Source organism: Triturus cristatus, chromosome 7 (assembly GCF_964204655.1).
Source record: "Triturus cristatus chromosome 7, aTriCri1.1, whole genome shotgun sequence".
Lineage (NCBI taxonomy): Eukaryota > Metazoa > Chordata > Amphibia > Caudata > Salamandridae > Triturus > Triturus cristatus.
The window spans coordinates 549,867,387-549,888,199 of record NC_140590.1 but is presented as its reverse complement, the minus strand read 5'-3'; the positions used below and the strand labels follow the sequence as shown (position 1 = coordinate 549,888,199).

The window sequence follows — 20,813 nt, the reverse complement described above, 5'->3', positions numbered from 1 at the left end:
TGCCATGGAAAGAAGAAGGAGGTGACCTGCGCGGCTACGTGGGGGCACTGCTCCGTCAGGTTCTGGGGGAGTCTGACACCATGGACATTCAAATAGATCGCGTGCATACAGTGGGCCTACCAAGGGTCGCCAATTCTCCACCACCAGACATCCTTGCGTGTATACACGACTTCCAGCTGAAGGATCGTATTGTGCGCAAGGCAAGGGAGGCACAACCCTTACAGTTCAGAGGACATTCTCCGGCTATCTACCAAGATTTGGCAGCCTCTACATTGCTTAAGCAACGTGAATTCAAGGTGGTGACGACGTATCTTAGAGAACAAGGAATCCCCTATGCGTGGGGTCACCCCTTCTGCATCATTTTCAAGCACAAAGGAAAGCTTCTTCAACTCCGCTCCCTGTCGGAGGCCACTGGGATCCTCGGGTTGGAAGATGCCACTACGTCGATGCAGGATGACCAGTCGAGGCCTTCAGGCCGCAGATGCTCGACAGAAATGTAGAAGGTTGGTAAAGGCGCCACATTACAGAAACCTGATCAAGCGGCGCAAGAAAAGGAACGGGGAGCAGTTCTCACCTCGCTGTCACAAGCAACGGATCGTCCGAACACACCATGAGGTACTCTAACGCAGACAAGGGGAGAGACACTTTGCAGGGGGCGGGGGGATTGGAGGATTGCTCTGAACTATTGTTGATGGCCTCGCTGCTGGCAGGGTATTTACCCTCCTTGGGCTGACCAACTGCCTTGGGCCATGTCCCTCCAGGTCTTCCTTTTTCTGACGGACATTGGTCAGTTTTCATGTACGTTTGTAGGACTCTTGCATTGTTTTCTGTCTTGGGGGGGGGGGGGGGGGGGTAGGGGAGGGTTTGTTTGGGTTATTGTTTTGGGGACTCTGCACCAGCCACTACTTTGGGATTGTAATTGGAATGTGCTAGGTATCTTATGCTTTGCTCTCTGACTTGGCCTTATCATGACTCCACTTGACCCGCAGTTTGAGTTCCACATTTGCGATGGGGAGCGATCTTAAAATTGTTAGCCTCAATGTACGGGGCTTGAATAACCCAGTGAAGAGGGGAGCGGTCTTGTCCCTCTTGGAGAGTGTAGAGGGTGACATATGTCTCTTGCAGGAGACCCATCTCCTTTCCAAAGATATATCGCAGATGCGGGACAGATGCTTCCCTCAACAGTTTTGGTCCTCCGGGCCGTCCAAGCGAAATGGGGTGGCTATATTACTTGGGGCCCGCTTTCCTGGCAAGGTACTTGCATCTGTTGCGGAAATAAAGGGTCGCTTATTGGCTATTAGAATACTCTGGGGGGACACTCACTTTCCTGTAGCCACACTCTGTGCTCCAAATACTCAGCAAAAGTCATTTCTTCTGTCCACTCTTGCGGATGTCCTTACTTCTCCAGACGCAGCGCTTATAATAGGGGGGGAATTTAATCTTGTTATGGACTCTGGGCTTGAAGCATGAAGCAGGGGCACTCTCCGGCAAGGGTGTTGAGTGGCTGAGGGGTAATGGGTTGATTGATGTTTGGCGTGCTCACCATCCTGGGGAGCGAGATTTTTCGTACTACTCTGCGGCACACAAAACCTATGCGCATTTGGACCATTTCCTCTCTTCGGCATCCCTGTTCCCTCAGCTTCACACTACTACGATAGAACCTCGCTCTCTCTCAGATCACGCCCTTATCGCTACATACCTCCCAGTGCAGCGGCCGCGCAACTTTCCCCCTAGCTGGCACCTCCGTAAGTCTCTGCTACATTCGGTTGAGAACCTGCAGCGCCTTAAGCAGGTAATCAAGGATTATCTAGTACTTAATGACGTTGGATCCGCATCTCTGTCTTCTGTATGGGAATGGCTAAAATTAGTGGTCAGGGGAAACTCATAGCTATCTCGGCGGCTCATAACAATCTTCGTAAAGAAAAGCGTGGGGCGTTGGAAAAAGAGGTCCTAGAGCTTGAATCAATTCATAAATGCACGGGGCTCCCTGGGTTTGGAGGGAATTAGAAAAACGCCGTTGCATGCTTAAACACCTAGTTTAGATCGACCGGAATATGCCCTTTTACGAATCCGGCACAAATTCTTCCTCAGCAGTGACAAGTGTGGTAGGATGCTGGCACATAACTCGCTTATACGGGCCATTCGGGACAGACAGGGGGAGGGGCGGACTTCCGATGCGCACATTTTGGAGGCCTTCCATTCATTTTATAATGCGCTATACTCCGAACAGGATTTCCCGGCGCTTGATCCGAGAGCCTACTTAAGCAGTTGCGACCTCACCCCTCTCTCCGAGGCTTCTGCTGGATAGAGCTATTGGGATTGAGGAGGTGATCTCTGCGATTTCTAAGCTGAAGGTTGCCAAATCCCCTGGACCCGATGGCTTCTCGGCTTCTTTTTATAAGGTCTTCTGTGGGAGCTGGCTCCTTTTTTAACAAAGTTGTTTAACTCTGTTTTGGAATCCGGTAGGGTGACCCCCGCCATGTCCGAGGCAGTGATCTCGGTTATCCTGAAGCCTGGTAAGCACGCGTTAGAATGTGGCTCTTACAGGCCCATCTCTCTACTTAATGTGGATGCCAAGATTTTTGCAGGTATACTGGCTGCTCGTCTTAGCCCTCTCATGCCCGACCTGGTAGAGCCTGACCAATCTGGCTTCATTCCATCTAGACAGGGGGGTGATAATACTAAACGACTCTTGCACCTCCTCGAGAGCACCCAAAGATCGCAAAGGCAGGCCTTCTTGTTGGCGATCGACACTCAGAAGGCGTTTGACAGTGTGGATTGGCTCTTCCTCTTTGAAACCTTGTGTCGCTTTGGAGAGAATTACATCAAGTGGATTCGCTACATATATCACGCTCCCTCGGCCTTTGTTCGCGGTAATGGCACTAGGTCCCGCTCATTTCCAATTGCTAGAGGGACTAGGCAGGGATGCCCCCTGTCCCCTCTCTTATTTGCGCTCTATATGGAGCCTTTGGCGCAGCAGATTAGGGCAGACAATAATATTCTCGGGTTGAAATTTGGTGCGGACATACATATAATTAGCCTTTATGCAGATTACGTTATTCTCTCCCTTATGAGGCCCCAAACCACCCTGCCAGCACCGCTGGAAGAACTCACTTTTTTTGTCACTGTCTCTGGTTTTAAGGTTAATTTGACTAAAGCGGTTATCCTGAATCTAGGTATTCCTTCTGATGAGATGAGGGAGATGCAAATGCAATATCCGTTTACATGGACGAGCCAGGACATACTTTACCTTTACACTCGGCTGGCTTCCACCATTGCCCGCACTCTCTTGCTTAACTATGAGAGGCTCCTAGAACAGACGACTAAAGCGCCGGACACTTGGTCTCGCATGCGCTTGGCATGGTTTGGACGGATAGCAGCGGTAAAGATGACTATTCTCCCCCTCATCCTCTATATTTATCAGCTGCTGCCCTTGTCTCCACCCCCGCGCTCTCCAACAACTGCAGAATCTCATTGATAAGTTTGTGTGGAATGGAAAGGAGCCGCGACTTTCGCTTGCTCAGATGACGAGTTCGAAAGTCCAGGGTGGAGTGGGCTTACCTCTGATCAGTGGCTACTATCAGGCCTCCAACCTCTGCTACATAGTGGAGTGGAACAGGTCTATGTCTAGCAAGCACTGGAATTTCATGGACCAGTCGGTAGCAGGGAGTAATATTTGGAGGGAACTATGGTTACCTCGCAAACACAGGGCATGGGGCCTTTATTCCTCTCCGGTCACAGCGCCAACACTTCGGATATGGGACAGAGTGGCCCAGCAAAAAGGCTGAACCTCTTTTCCCTCGCTAATGACGCCCATAGTGGACAACTCCGCATTCCCTCCGGGTCAGGGCTCAGCAGTCTTCCACACGTCGCTGGAGGCAGGCTGCAAGAGAGTTTGTTCCCTCTTCGACACAGAGGGGCTGATCCCATTTGCACAGCTTCGACTTGACTATGGCCTTTTGCCCACTGACTAATTTCCCTACTGGCAGCTGGCTCACTGGGTGACACGGCCCTCTAACTACTCCCGCATGTCCAGGCCCCTCACCAGCTTTGAAAGATGGTTGGTCCGTAAAAGTGAAGACCGTCGCCTCATTTCCGATTTGTATGCTATGTTAATGGCAGACCCGACTCCAAAACGCACGAAGGCGCAGGTCCGCTGGGAGACGGAATTAGGTAGGCCACTGACTTCCAAGGAGTGGGAACACATCCTATACCGCACGCACCACACAGCGGGGGTGGAATCCGCTTTCAAGCAATTCTCTTATTGGTATTACACACCCGCTCGCATCCAGAGTTGGGACAGGAGTAAGACTGATCACTGTTGGAGGGGGTGTGGGATATCTGGGGCCTTAGCGCACCTACTGTGGCACTGTCCGAAGCTCCAGCGCTACTGGGCTGAGGTTCTCGATAACATGGATAAGGTTTTTGCCATAAAGCTGCCCAGAGCACCGGAGTATACACTTCGTGGTCTTTCACATTCTAAAGTTTTTCCGCTAAAGTCCTTACGGGGCAGGCAGATAGCTCTCGCACTGCTGGCTGCTCGACAGGTCATTCTAGCTTTGTGGGGCACATCTTCAGAACCTGACCTGCTATCCTGGATACAACGCTTATGGCACTTGCTAGCAATGGAGCGGCTGTCCATGAGGGTGGAGGGAGGAGGTAAAGGCTTTGCTAAACTGTGGGCGCCCTTTTTGGACTTGCTGACGAGAGATATGAGAGAAGTTACTTGTCCCAAATACTTGCAAATTCTTCAACTAATACCGCTGGATCAGGAGTCAACGGCCCCGACCTAGGGAGAAGGATCTCTATAGCATTCCTTGTAATTTTGATTGCAATTAGCCCCTTTTTCTTTTTTCTGTAAGAAGATGACGGCTGGTGCGGATAGGGTAGGGGTGGGCAGTGAGGGGTGGGAGGGATTCTATTTTGTTTTTTGTTCTTTTATCTGTACTGTTGTCAGGTGAGGTTTTTCCTGTTGTTTAAAACTCCGGAAGCTATGCTACTATTCAGAAACCATAACAAAAAACAAGTGTACCTTGAGCAATCATTCATCTATAACTTGATTTTTCAAACTGTCACGTGTGTGAACAAAATATTCATCAATCGGGGAATTTCTCATGAATTTTTATTTTTTATATATATGTTTGACTCAATCAGTTTTATAAAAACACGGTGAAATAAATGCATTCATTATATCATGTACGGCAACAATTCTACTACTAACTCAGTATATGTAATACACAGTAGCAGCAAACCCCTTTTGTTTGGAAACTAGAGTATGGGCAGTGCATAAAATCAACCACACATTGAAATTAATTAGTTATTCACATTAATTTCATTGTGCATCAACAGACATAAATGAAAACAAAAAGGTGTAATTGCGTTGACGTTTCGGTCTCTAACGGTCTACAAGATCCACGAGACCATCTTCAGGACGGTAACGTTGCACCATGAATCTAATGCAATAAAAACAATCATAATAAACATTTAGAAAATCTCTGAGTTCAACAGTATCGTCTGCTCATTACTTAATTTAATAATGGAGTTAAATTCACCCTATGTGCACAACACATGTAACAAATGTGCCTAACTCAAAACCACACCAAACTGCAAATATTAATGTGCATGGACATACACAACCATGCCACTAATCATAACAAATCCGTCAGTAACTAATAGTGACCAAAACCATACCGCCGTATAGCAGGGGATCGTACTTGATGGACAATCACCACAATATATCTTGATAATCTGGAACCTTTTTCAAAAAATCTAAAATCGACAACAAGCCCATAAGACTACCAGACTAATCATCAGAATACATGCAAATGCTCTACCAAAATTTTGCATAAATTACTTCCAAATCTAGAAACCAAAAACATGTAATTATACACTATAACACACTTAATGAGTCACACATGATTCAATATCACTTCGTCTTGATGACATGCTACTTACTGATAAGCCGTACGCGTTATTCAAAAGTTTTGGCCTAAAAATGAAATACCAAAAATACTGTTTACACACTACTACAACGAATTAAGAATAGACTCAGAATAGACTTTTAGGATATAAAAGTCCTCAATTAAAGAATTTCTCAGACGCCTACTTACTTGCAAAAGAACCAGAATCAATCCGTTCTCCACTCGACTAACAGAACGAGTGCGGGCACTACGTCCATGTTGACCTATAACCGCCACTACGTATTACGTCAAACGTGTCGGCCATCTTGGGTGTACTATTCTCATTCAAACTCTCCATCAGGTGAACACGAAACGCAAATGGATCAAAGGACCCTGCGTATCCAGTGATACACACTTAACGCAGGAGCAATGTCAGTTCATCAAACCCAGAAGTTGTTAAATAAGGGAACAAAAGGAATATATTGAATATATATTCCTTACAGAAGTCAATAACTATGTAATGCATGATAAATGCGATACAGATCATAGTCATAAAATCAGTGTATAGGCTCAGCGGAACAAACCACAACATGTGTATATATATATAGCATCCTATATACGAAACTGAATTAAGATGGTATATGAGGGTTGTAATACCAGATACAAATCCTCAAATTCAATTCTACAAAGTTGGCAACGTGTGCCATTCAACAAACAAATTTAATCCATTTTCCACAGTTTTAGCTGACCAAATCCATCTGTTCTCCTTGAGTGTGAGCAGACGATCGACATTCTGCCATCTCTTTGAACTCTTAACAATCTCAAGGACAAACCATTTCATATCTGAGGGAGTATGGGAGTTCTTCAAATAATGCTCAACCAATGGTGCAGTTGTAGTTTTACAGCGAATACGCGATTGGTGCTGCATAATTAGTTTCTTCACCTCTTGTTTGGTTTTCCCAATGTAAAATAAGGAACACGGGCATTGTATACAATTAGAATGATGTTGCAGAATCCATTCTTTTTCATTTAGAGTACATGATTTCACCACTGTTGTGGTTGCACAAACTGCACAATGTCCACATGGTTAATGCCCCACTACAGGCATTAAGCCCCACATATCTTGTAAAGTAACCGGAGCAGGTTAATTGTATGCTCTTACCAAATGATCTCTTACATTTCTGGCCCTTTTAAAAGCAAACCGAGGTCGCTTCAATTGTGGTTCCATTTTTTGTATAAGGTGCCAATTTTTTAACACGGTCTTTTTGATTGTATTGGACTCAGTTCCAAACGTTGTAATACAGGTGATCAAATTACATTCCTTTTCCTGCTGATTTTTCACTTGTAATAAAGCCTGGCGATCATAATACCAGGCCCGTTTCATCAAGCGTTTCACTAATCTATAGGGGTAGTTTCTCATCACCAACTTAGATTGTAAAACTTTAGCCTCTTTGAAATAATCCTCCTTTCTTGTGCAGTTGCGTTTTAACCGCAAAAACTGCCCAAAAGGCAGATTATCACGCAAGTTGCGCGGATGCTCACTTGTGTATTTCAACAGCGTATTCCTTGCTGTATATTTTATATAGAGGCTTACAGATAACCTACCATCATCATTCCAAATTGTTAAATAAAGGAAACTGATTGACTGTTTATTGTATTCAATCGTAAATTGCAGATTTGTATCCTGCTCATTTAACCAAGAGTGAAACTCATGTAGTTTAGTTAGAGTGCCTTCCCATATTAAACATACATCGTCGATGATTCTCAGATATTTCTTTATATGGGAATGAAAGGGATTATTGTTGTAAATCACTTTCTCTTCAAAAGAAGCAACAAACAGATTCGTTTTGTCAGGTGCAAAAATTGCACCCATGGCTACACCTTTCACTTGACTAGTACTCACCATTAAACATAAAATAGTTTTGTTCTAGAGCAATCTTAGCACAGTCTACAATGAAATTAGTAGGGACCTGAAATGGACAAGGTCTATCATCCAAAACATCTCTGATGACTTTGAGAGCTTCTACTTGGGGTATGCTTGTATATAAGCTCTCTATATCCATTGTCACAAGGATATCTATTTGTGTGTCATATGGTTTACCCTCCAGTTGTGTTATAACATCTGAAGTATCCCTAGTATAAGATCGTGTGAGGGGGACAAAGGGTTTGATGAAAAAATTAGTATACTCAGCCAATGGCTGTAGAATTGATTGACAACCAGCAACAATTGGCCTGCCAGGGGATGTACACTATCCCTATGAATTTTTGGCAGTGTATAGAACGCTGGGATAGAATAATCTTTCTTGTTTAAATATTCAAATTCCTTCTGGCTAAGCCAAAGGCCTTCCGGACCTTGAACAGTGAGATTTAAGATTCCTTTCCTGATCTTATCCGTGGGATCTCTCGAAAATCGTACATAATGTAGTGGATTATTCAGTTGTCATCAAGACGAAGTGATATTGACTCATGTATGACTCAATAAGTGTGTTATAGTGTATAATTACATGTTTTTGGTTTCTAGATTTGGAAGTAATTTATGCAAAAGGTAAGAGAAGGTCCCAGTTTGTGGTAGAGCATTTGCATGTATTCTGATGATTAGTCTGGTAGTCTTATGGGCTTGTTGTTGTTTTTAGATTTTTTTGAAAAAGGTTCCAGACTATCAAGATATATCGTGGTGATTTTCCATCAAGTAAGATCCCCTGCTATACGGCGGTATGGTTTTGGTCACTATTAGTTACTGACGGATTTTTTATGATTAGTGGCATGGTTGTGTATGTCCACGCACATTAATATTTGCAGTTTGGTGTGGTTTTGAGTTAGGCACATTTGTTGCATGTGTTGTGCACATAGGGTGAATTTAACTCCATTATAAAATTGAGTTATGAGCAGACGATACTGTTGAAACCAGGGATTTTCTAAATGTTTATTATGATTGTTTTTATTGCATTAGATTCATGGTGCAACGTTATTGCATTAGATTCATGGTGCAACGTTACCGTCCTGAAGATGGTCTTGCGGATCTTGTAGACCGTTAAAGAGACCGAAACGTCGACCCAATTACACCTTTTTGTTTTCATTTATGTCTGTTGATGCACAATGAAATGTATGGTTGATTTTACACACTGCCCATACTCTAGTTTCCAAAACAAAGGTGTTTGCTACTAATGTGTATTACATATACTGAGTTAGTAGTACAATTGTTGCCGTACATGATATAATGAATGCATTTATTTCACCGTGTTTTTATAAAACTGATTGAATCTCAGAAATATGCAAAGCTGCTACATTGAGATCTGTACATACCTTTAATAGACATTATTGTCTAGATTTGGACTCTAAAGCAGATACTCAAGTAGGCCAGGATTCTTTGAGGAACCTTTTCAGATGAATTTTGGAACGGTTTTTATTTCGTGCCTGCTCCTTGTTGGATGATCTTGCTATTCTACTCGGTGTTTCTGACTATTGATGAGGATCCCCTGGAAGAGAAGGAAAAGTTACTCATCTGTTATCCTAGTTCTCTTCCATGGGATCCTCATTACAGAGATAATCAACCCTGTACCTCTCCAGATAGGAACTATTACAACTCTCAAGTATTACTGCACCCAGGAATCCTATTTTCTGTAAAAATGACCTGGAATAACTTTCACCTGTGAAGCATGATGGGATACAGGGAGTACTGTGAGGTTCTCATAGGCACAGTGTCAGTTTTATCTACTATCTTTTGCTATTGGCAAACAATGTCTCATATTTCCTTCTCTTTTAAAAAAGTTTTGTGAAAGATTTTCTATAGTCATTTTTATTAATGATATTTTTCTATGTAATTGGTTTCTTTTTAATATGAAAATAGATTGTAATGTAATCTGGCCATTTTTTGCCTTTCTTTAGGCTACAGACATATATATATGTAAGGTATTATGTACAAGGTTTATTACACATACATATAAAAAAGTGCTCCAGGATTCCTGCCTGTGGATGGGACAATTCAGTGCATATGACTTTGAGGATTCCCCTGGAAGAGAACTAGGATTACAGGTGAGTAAGTCTCTTCCTTCTCCAGTATAGGTCTCTTTCATTGCTTCACATGCTACCCACCCTCCTGCCCTATCCCGGCTCACTTTAAACATAGTCCCAACTCACCCTTCTGCCAAGAAATCTGAGGCATGGTGGTGGTAGATGGGAATGGTGTTCCCTGGTCTGGCTCATGTTTGGCTGAAGTTTAGTTCTTTTTAAATGGTGTGATTAGGTTAACATAGTGGTTATTTTAAGCTTTTCTAAACTCAGTGCAGCATTGTATTGCTCTACAAATTACTGTGAGACTCCCAGCTCGACATTAGGGATGATTCAAGTCTTATCAGTCTATAAAAGATACCAATACTGGTGAGCCACAGTTTACAGGTAAGTAATTTATTATTTTTTCAGTATTTCAGAAGCAACTACAACAGTCCAGGAACATCGGTAGGCCTTCCAGGCTTTTTGGAATTGATCATCAATACACAGATTACACTGGGCACTATCCGTGGTAGGGAACTAGAGTCTGTGGGGCCTCAAGGGTGAGCTGGCCTCTAATCACAACCTTTAAACACAATTGAGCCACCTGAAAAAACGACTTAAACCAATGCTACACCTTATACCAGTCTATCTCTGGGCATACACAAAAATCTGACAGGATGTCCTCACACACCACCAGGTGTCATGCTTCATCATCGGACTCCACGCGTTCTTCAAAAACCCGGTTTGATAAAGAGCAGGCCTACACCTGGAGATCAGAGAGGCACTTCTAGCTTAGAATGGACCCATGACATAGTATAATTAAAAAAACAATGTGATATGCCAAACTGACCTTTATATTAAATGGAATACCACTTGGTATTAATAACCAACGTGGAGAAAGGGGGAACAAGTACGCCATCACCACTCAAACCTTCAACATGTTTCTGCCTCTTGGCTCATGCAAGTCCGTGGCATTCTTCAGGACAGAAACATGGGATCCCTTTGCATGCCACTATCAGTTTAGGTCTGACCTTTGTGGACCCTCTCAAATCTTAGGCCCCTAGGTACCCCAACTTTAGGTAATCTGGGCCCCATGGAGGAAGGACTCCGGAAACCCCTGCAGTCACACATTCGACAAGGTGCATTCCTCTCCATAAACCTACTTGCATTGGGTCTGAACAATAGAACTGATGCCTCAGAACATCGGTTCTTTCTCTGTTCACTCCAGGCAGGGGTTTGCAAGTTTCTGTCATGTCTGGACGGCTGATGCTCACAATGCAAGGACAACTGTCTCATATTGTACAAATCAGGGAATTGCCATTGGGACCAATGACATAGCCAGTTTTTTTCCATGTCTCCCTGGGTTACTTCTCAGAGATGTCTGCTGTGGTGCATTCGTGCTGTCATACCCCAAGAGGACTATGACGTTACAGGGCCTGGCCCCTTTATTAGTCCCACCCATAATTTCTAGACCCTTAGTGTTGGTAGACTACTTGTCCCTAGCCTCCAGTACAGTCAGTAAAAGCCTCTGTGCTTTTACTGGTTCATAGGAAAGTACAATAAAGAGTACTTAGCTAAGCACCTTCCATAATAACCACTGATAAAAGAGGATTTGGAAGTGAGGCATTCTATCACCAAAAACCTATTCAGATGAAGGCTCATTCATTAGTGCCTTCTCATTTTCATTGCATATCTTATACAAAATATGACTCTAGAGAATATTCTAAGCTGGATTAGAAAAGGTTCTCTGTTTTTCCTAAAACAACTGTGCTTCTCTAGGGATACCCTTCGTAGACTCGCATCCTAAACTTGTTTTTTAGGAATAAAGTTTTTGCAAACATGGGAATACTTTGAAAATGAAAACGGTGTCAGACGGAGAGGAGGACAATCTTTAATACACATGGTGCTAATATCCTAAGTATTGGGGTGTTAATTTGGTGACTAAATAGTTGATAGACTAAAGAAAATGTTTAAAGATCCTTTTCAAGACCATAGGGTTTCAGACAAGCATGTTAATGTATATGAGCTGGTCGTGCTGGAGAACCATTGTTACAGGTAAGTAATATTTCTTCTCTTTCCCCTACATTGCTCTTGTTATCCAATTTGTTTTGATTCTCATGCTTTCTGCTTGTTTTTCAGGTATTCACACTGCCTAAGGTGAGCTCCAAGTTGAAACTGAAACTCACAGCCTTGGAAGGCTCCCGGGTGCGCAAGGCTTCTGTTGCGAGTTTTGGGAGCCACAAGACAGACGACTACAGCGAGAATGACCTAGCCATCCTGACTAATTTGGGAGACATTCAGATAGTTTCGCTTCCACACCTCAAGCCTCAGGTGCGCTATGGCTGCATTCGTAAGGAAGATGTCAGCGGCATCGCCTCCTGTGTTTTCACCAGATATGGGCAAGGTAACAGCTAAGATAAAGATGGCTTATGATTAAATGGCACTATCCTACCTGCAGGAAAAAACTTCTGATAACACGTGGAAACTACTAAGGCATTGAAGGGTGGCAATCTGAAAGTTCCCTGCCAAAAGTCTTTGAGCCACAGTGCCAGCTGAGAATAATAAGAAATTGGAACATGATTCTGGGGTAGCATGCAAGCAGAGCTAATAGTTAGACAAGTAGACTGTCAGAAGGCATTGTAGAATAGTATTAGGGGATGAGTGGAAATGTAGTATGCTTATTAGGATTTACTATCAGGTATTTGAGACTTAGTGCCAGGAGACTATTGCCAAGAGGTATCAATTAATTAATCAGATGTCTTGTAAAGCATGATTACTCACCAGTAAGGGTCTCGAGCTGCTAGTCCAACGGGGCGCTGTGGTTCAGTCGAAGAGCCAGGTCTTGAGGTCCTTCCTGAAGTGAGGCAGTGACTGTGATTGCCTGAGGTGGGGAGGTGTGTTCCAGGTCTTTGCTGCGAGGTAGGAGATGGATCTTCCTCGGGCTGTGGTCTTGCGGATACATGGGACGAAAGCCAGGGCCATTTGGATGGAGCAGAGGTCTCTGGTGGGCGTCACGGAGTGCGAGGTGCTGGTTGAGGTACCCAGGTCTCGCGTTGTGTAGGGCTTTGTAGGTGTGTATGAGGAGCTTGAAGGTGATTATTTTGTTGACCAGGAGCCAGCAGAGGTCTCTTAGGTGGCCGGTGATGTGGCTGTGGCGGGGGATGTTGAGGATGAGTCTGGCACAGGCGTTCTAAATGTTCTGCAATTTCTTGAGTTTCTGAGTGATGCCAGCGTACAGTGTGTTGCCGTAGCCAATTCTGCTACTGATGAGTGCGTGGGTGACGTTATTTCTCTGTGGGGAATCCACTTGAAAATATTCTCGAGCAGGTGAAACGTGTTGAAGCAGGATGATGAGGCAGCGTGTATCTGGTGGCTCATGTTGGGGGGGGTGGTTTCAAGTGATGCGGGCCACCAGGAGTTGTCCCTGGCGGATAGGGTGGGGCCCATGATGAGGACTTTAGTCTTCTCTGAATTGAGCTAGAGGCAGCTGTTCTTTATCCATGTGGTGACAGCCTTAATCCCGTTGTGAAAGTTGTTCTTGGCGACTGAGGGTTTGTTGGTGAGGAAGAGAATCAGCTGGGTGTCGTCTGCGTAGGAGACGATGTTGAGTCTGTGGTTCCTGGCGATGGCTGCGAGTGTGGCCATGAAGTTGTTGAAAAGAGTGGGGCTCAGGGAGGACCCCTAAGGAACTCCGCAGCTGATCTCTATGGGTTCCGAGAGGAACGGACGTAGTCTGACTCTCTGTGTTCGGCTGGTGAGAATGGGGCGTATCCATTCTAGGGCTTTGTTGCAGATGCCAGCGTCGTGTAGTCTTGTGCATAGGGTGCGTTGAGAGACAGTATTGAAGTTGTCCAAGAGGTCCAGGAAGAGGAGGGCTGCGTTCTCGTCTTGGTTGAGGAGAGCGTGGACGTAGTCTGTGGCATCGAGGAAGACGGTCTCTGTGCTGTGGTTGCTTTGGAAGGCCGGATTGGAAGAGGTCTATGATGTAGTTCACTTCAATGAACTCAGAAAATTCAGCATTGATGCCCTTCTCAATGACCTTGGCTGGGAAGGTGAGAAGAGAGATGGGTCTGAAGTTCTTGAGGTCCGGTGGTCGGCAGAGGGTTTCTTCAGCAAGGAGTTGATCTCTGCGTGTTTCCAGTCTTCCAGGATGGTGTTGCAGTGTGGGTGTTGAATCTTGTGATGCCTAAGGTCAGTCGTGGTTAATAAAATAGAGGATAGCAGCCAAAAGGCCTTTGAACATGGTACCGGGGGAGCTTGCAGACTTTGGCTTTGGCGGCCTATGCAGAGTAGTGCTCAGTACCTTTCAGTACTGGAACTCACATCCAGAGCAACCTGTTACCTATGTGCATTGGTTGTTAGTATTGTGTTGTGATGTCAGAGTTTACAACCTTTAAAATGCTGGCAACCTGTTTGCTTTGGAACGTGGTGATGCGGAGTCTGTTTTCCAAGGGCATTGGAAGTTAGTGGGATTGGAAACTCGGTGTGTGTGAGCGTTGGAGCGTGTTGCCGTAGTCTGCCTCTTCGGTGTCCTAGTAGGCCCCATCCTGTAGGGATTGGGGCTTTATGCTCGAGGGCTGTTACAATCTCCAGATTTTGGGCAGTTCCCTACATCATCCTTGATGCAACTTCTGATAGAGACTTTGAGCCACAGATTCCTCACCTTTTGAATATTGCCTAGGCCTCAAACTGGATCTGGAAACTTTTCAGCAGTACCTTTGCACGCCAGTAGGTGGTTATGTGCAGTTCTGCACGAACGCTGTTCCTTTTCAAGCTCTGCAAGGACTGTCGCAAGCAAATGTCTGTGACAGATCCTCATCCGATTTGCCTGTGGTGCCTGGGGTTGAGCCACGACCCTAAGGTCTGCAGTGACTACACCTCGATGACCATGAAGGCTATATGAGACCACAAGGCAAAGCTCAACATCGCCAAGCACCGTAAGACTCCACCCTAAGACTGGTACAAGTTGAGTGTTTGTTCCCGTTCGTGATCCAGAAGTCAGAGGAGTAATTCCAGAGATTAGTCTTCATCTCGATCAGAGTTTTCGGATAAGTCGATGAAAAAACACAAGAAATCTAAGTGGGACTCTGCCCTTTCTCAACAGTCATTCTTCCCTGAGAAGGCAAGGGGGTTGCTCCATACACTCAATCTTTTTCCCTACGTTGTTCAACTTTAAAGCTGATCCTGTTGCTCATTTCGGCACAATGCAGGTTTCCGCTACTCCTAAACAGATCGAAGAGTTCTACAAATTCTGAGGCCATACTCTGACTCTTGGGAACCTTGCCAACTCCCTCTGGCACGCATGCATGCCCCACCAAGCCGAGAGGTTCGTAACTTGGATTACCACCGGTGGGTTCACCCTCGGTGCCAGCTGGACCCTATGTGTCCCTTACAGGACCACCTCAAGATCCATTCTTGACTCCACCTCTGACACCAAGATTCATCCCGGTTCCCAGTACCTCAACACTGATGCCGACTCCAATGAGGCCCCTATTGTCCTCTTTGACACAAAGTTAACGCTAATTCCTCCATTAGACCTGCCTCCACGAAGACTAACATGCACCCTTCATTGTCTGCATTTTTATCCCTGCACATCTCACCTGAAACCTTGGCGTTGCAGGCATCTGCAAACAAGACTAATGCCAACATATTCCCGTTGCCCCCCCCTGCCCGCTCCCCCCCTCCATGCAGTGTAAAAATGGGTGAAGACGTTCAGGAAAAGCTTTTTATTTTTTCATCCACCAACTTGGCTCTCATTTCAGTGAATGCCAGTTGCCTGCTGGAGTGCTATTTCCAAGCCCATTGGGATTGGGTGGCTCAAGTCCTCCCAGGGGTCCCTGATGATCTTTGACCTGTCATTGCCCAAGCCATACAGGAGGCTCGTTATGCGGCCAAGTTCACAGTTCATTGTGGCTTTGACACCACCAATTTTATCGGGCGAGCCATTGTCACTAGTGTTGGCATTCTTCGCCACACTTGGCTGCAGTCCACCAGTTTTTCATGCAATTTTTTAGCCGTCCCTCATGATTATGCTGTTCGATGAGTAGCTTGTTTGGGGACAGGACAGACTCCGCTCTTGAGTGGTTCAAGGAAAGCAGGGCCATAGCATGGCATGCTGCCTTGGCTTGCCTTCCCCAAACTGCATCAGCCCTACTACTTTTTCGCAGCTTCGGCATAAGGTCCCCATACTGTCAGCCAATCCAACGCCTGCACTGCACCCAGTAGTTTAACAGTCGAGGCCGTGGTGTCGACTGCCCTCGCATTCATGGTGGGAGGAATCCAACAATTCTTGCCGGGTTGACAGTGCCATAACATCGAACAAGTGTGTCCTGCAAATTGTTCGGAAGGGCTATATCCTATCCTGCCTTTTTATGCCACCACACTTGACACCATCCCCCAGCAACTGAAGGTGGGCCATCTCCTTGTATGCAGCAGGAAATGCAAGTCCTTCTGCAAAAAGAGGCTATCCAGAGGGTACCATCGCCTGAAGTAGGACGTGGTCATTATTCCCTTGGCTTTCTAGTGCGCAAAAAGGACAGAGACCTTCATCCTATTTTAGACCTGTGCCCTCTCAACCCTTTTTCTGGAAGGAGAAATCCTAAATGCTCTCACTGGCCCAGGTCTTCTCTGCCCTGAATCTTAGACACTTGAAGGTGATGTTGGACCTGCTGAACACCGATTTCCATATACCAGTCCTGCAGGCCCATCAGTGCTACTTGTGGTTTGTGGTGCAACAGGATCGTTTTCAGTTTGCTGTGCTCTCCTTTGGTCTCACCAGTGCCCCTTAGGTGTTTATGAATGTGATGGCTGTGGTGGCAGCACAACTTTGGAGGTTAGCGCGTGCCAGTCTTCCCCCTACCTTGATGACTGTCGGTTGAAGGTGGGCACGCCTCAGGCAGTCATCGCCCACAGCCAGACACAGCTAACCTCCTGTCATCTTTGGGGTTCACTATCAACATACCAGTGTCAGGCCTAACTCCTTCTCTGAGGCTCCCTTTTATCTGAGCCATTCTGAACACAGTTCGGTTTCATGCCTTTCCCACGGTGAAGAAAGTCTAGGACATTCAGCCTGTGATTCTGATCTTTCAGTCTCGGTTATGGATTTCCGTGACATCAACTCTGAGGTTGCTGGATCTGATGGCCTGCACCCTGGGGGTTGCGCACACAAGGTGGTATAGGCAGGTTCTGCTTTGGATCTGAACTCTCAGTGGGTCAACATCAAGGCACCTCTTCGACCATGTTCATATGTCTGAGGAGACTGCAAATGATCTGCAATGGCGGTTACTAGACTGCAATTGGGTCAGCAGCAAGTGGGGCTGTGTTCAGTCATGGGCCCTGTACCATGAGGTCCTGCGCCTCTGGAAATGGCGAGACCACCAAGGAATTTTACTGGTGGTGAACCTCCTGGCAGTATCATTAACAGCTAAGGCAGATGAGCGCAGCTATCGGAGCCTAGCGGATCACGAGCGCAGTTACACCTGGGGTGGGACAAGGTCTTTTTCATGAATGGAGAGAACTTTGGCTCGATCTGTTTGCCACGGCCAAGAATGTGCATGGTCAGTACTTTTGCTCATTGGAGTTTCCAAGGCGTCTCTCACTTGGATATGCGGTTGCATCGAGTGATTTTTGGGATTTCCATATGCCTTTCTGCCGATACCATTCCTTTCCTGAGTTCTTAAAAAGTCATCCTGGTGGCCCCGGACTGGTCACGGAGAGTAAGGTATCCTGAATGCCTGGGTATAAGCATCGGTCCTCCTATCGGACTGCCAATTCAGAGAATCTGCTGTAGCAGCAGCAGGGCAGGGTTCTGCTTCCAGGCCTTTGCAATCTCCACCTTGATTCTTGAAGATTAAACGGTGACATCTGAAACCTACGACCTTTCCCCAGAGGTGATTGATGTCATCTTGGCAGCCAGGCTTCCTCCGACAAAAACTATAAAACTGTAAACGCTTGTCATAACAAATTTGTGACTTGTTGCCGTACTCAGTAGATAGACCCCTTCAGACAAAGTTATTTGACATTTTGTTGTTTGTCTTGTCCTTAGCCTGTCTAGGCCTTGCTCTGGCACACTTAAAGGATACCTTTTGGCTCTTTTGGCCTTTTTGTGGCTTCTGTATTAGCCCTCTTTGTCTCGAGTTATGTTATGTGGTTTTTGAAAGGTTTACATTTGTTTCCTCCCTCTACCTTTGTCAAGCAACAATTGGACCTTAACTCGGCTCTCACATTTCTAGTGTGCACTCCATTTGAACTGCTTCACAAGTGCTCCTTGATCACCAGACTGTTCCTCATTGCCATAACATTGGTGTGCCGTGTGAGTGAGGTTCAAGCTTTTTTGTGTCAAACCGCCGTACAACACCTTCTTCCCTAACAAACTGGTTTTGCAGACACGGGCATCTTTTTTGCCTAAAGTTGTGATGCCATTCCACACCCGCCAAAACATCACTTTGCCTGCGTTTTTTTCTCTGCCTCACCCCTGTAAGGAATAGGAGAGACTCCATTGCTAGGACCCCATTCGAGCTCTGAGCTTGTACACAGATCATACCGGAAGAGAACCATCTACAGCTGAATTGTTCTCTGCATTAAGATCTTCTAGGCATTGGCTAAAAAAACGGCCTCTGGAAGGACGGCGTGCTCATTTTACCAGTGCCAAAGCTACTATCACTGCGTGAACACTTCGGTTCCCTGTCCTAGATATTAGCAGCTACATGGGCATTCCTCCATACATTAATAAAGCTCTATTGTCTGGATAGTCCGTCTCGCCAAGAGGGACATTTTGTCTGCTCAGTCCTGCAGGACTTTCTGGTTGGAACCCATCCACAGACCCTCCTCCAAACAGGTGCTTCTTTGGTATTGGCTAAGAAGGTGAGGAATCTGCAGCTAGAAGTATCTATCAGAAGAACAATTTATTTACCTTTGTTAATGCTCTTTCTGGTAGAGACTCTATCCAGTCACTGATTCCTAACCCACACACCCATCTTCCTCGTTCTGTTGTTGGCCTCTATCCATTAATAAGATCTGAAATCCAGAAATATGCACACTGGTAACACCAATTTGATTTTGGGGCTCTGCACCTAAAGGTGCGTATAGTCACGAAAGCAACTGTTGCCAGGGTGAGGGAGGAGTGTCTGTAGAGGCGCCACACATCTTTCCCACAGCAGAACAGCATCAGTGCAGAGCCACATGGCTCAACCTATCGATGCACATAGGTACTGCTGAAAAGTTTACAGATCCAGTCTGGTGACTGGGGAATAGCCATACAGGGAGGAATGTGCTGCCAGATAGGGCTTCTACCAGGAAGAGTGTTATCAAAGATAAGTAACTTGTTCTTTTGCGCCATTTTTCTGTAAATGTACAGAACTGTTATATTGTTCCAAATGGGCAAGAATCCGGTTCAGTTACACTGTAGTGTGGAAATTTAAGTTACAGCATGGCACTCGCCAGGGCTTCCTACTTTCTCTTTGTCCTCACCATCGAGCCTTTGGCTGAGTGGATAAGGAGGGATGCTCAGGTATGGTGGGATGACTGCTTTTCCTATATGCAGATGATGTTTTATATTTTTTCAACAGCCAGGCATATCGTTCCTTTAATACGGATTCTGAAATTTTCGGCGAGGCGTGTGGCCTTCACGTGAAGTGGTACAAATCGGCTGTATCTAGTTGGTGAATATCACTTTGTGATTATCCCAGTCAGACCCCACCATAAGTATGGAGGGACCATATAAGTACTTGAACATGTAAATGTTTAGGGATCCCGACACCAGCTGGAATAGAAACATTGCACCTGTGACATAGAAGGTTACGGGGCACATGGATCACTGGTGCACACTGCTGTTGAACATATCTGATAGAGACATCTAGCCACAGATTTCTTACCTTTGAGTTTCCCAGGTGTCAGACAGTTCCGGAAGATTTTTCTTTCTTCGAGCAATACCCCTGTGTGCCGGTAGGTGGCATCTGTCGGCTCCGTGTGACATCGTCAGAACCGGAAGGGACGTCCGCGCCAGGAGTGGTGTCTGCTTCACCTATGTAGGCAACGCCTCATGCGCTAACGTCAGTTCTTTTCTTTCAACACAAGTCAAGCACTGATCGATGAAGAGAGCTACTCTGTCACTTTTTGACAGGATTTCTCGATCATTTGTCAACCACTTTTTTGTGTGTAGAATGTCCTCTAGGAAGACTTCGGGGTTCAAACAGTGTGATTAGTCATTGCGCCATGTTGGTGATGGACCCCCATTTGTTCTGCTTGTAGTGTCTGGAGCACGACCACACCTCCAAGTCGTGCTCTGACTGCCGGAACATGGCACCGAAGGCTTCGAGGGAGTGGTCCCGGAAGCTGCTCACAGCCTGGCAGGTGATGCCATACCCAACTCTTTCAAGATTGTGGTCCTGATCAAGAGGAAGGTCCCAGCCCTGCTCCTAGAGTCCCAAGTCCTCTTCATCCCATTCAAGATCTTCGGGGCACTCCGTAAAAGTCACAAAAAAAAAGCATGCTTCAACTTCTTCCCTTTCGTCGGCTGATGAGATGGAGGAACATCGAAATTCAAGGCCTTGTTCTCTGGAACTTGCGCCTGGGCCGATTCCACGCCTCTCTGCTTTATCGGGAGCCAGAGCAACCCCGGCTCAAATTAAGGAGTTCTATGAGGCCATGTGCCTAATTTTTTTAACTGCCTGACCCCTCGGTGTGCCGGCCCCAGTGCAGATGCCCCCCCCCCCCCCCCCCATTGATCTGGAGATGGATCAGACTGGCGCCAGTCATACCACTGCTTACTTCCCCGATGTCTATGCCCCCAGTTGTGCCGGAGCCCACCAGCAGCACCATCCCTATTCTGATTCCGGGTGACACAGAGCCACATCGACCAGTGCCGATTCCAGCGCCGACAGGACCAACAAGTCGTAGGTTGTTTCCTATGCCTTATTCTGGAGG

The 20,813-nt window shown here is 45.9% G+C and overlaps 1 protein-coding gene across 2 annotated transcripts in view; it reads left to right on the top strand.

Annotated features, from left to right (window-relative positions):
• Positions 1–20,813, top strand: part of LLGL2 (LLGL scribble cell polarity complex component 2) — a 682,570-nt gene that overhangs the window by 502,685 nt on the left and 159,072 nt on the right. For both annotated transcript variants that reach the window (XM_085616998.1, XM_085616999.1), the window contains exon 20: positions 12,030–12,294. In XM_085616998.1, the coding sequence (XP_085473124.1) occupies positions 12,030–12,294 (265 nt within the window). The remainder of the gene's footprint in view (positions 1–12,029; positions 12,295–20,813) is intronic.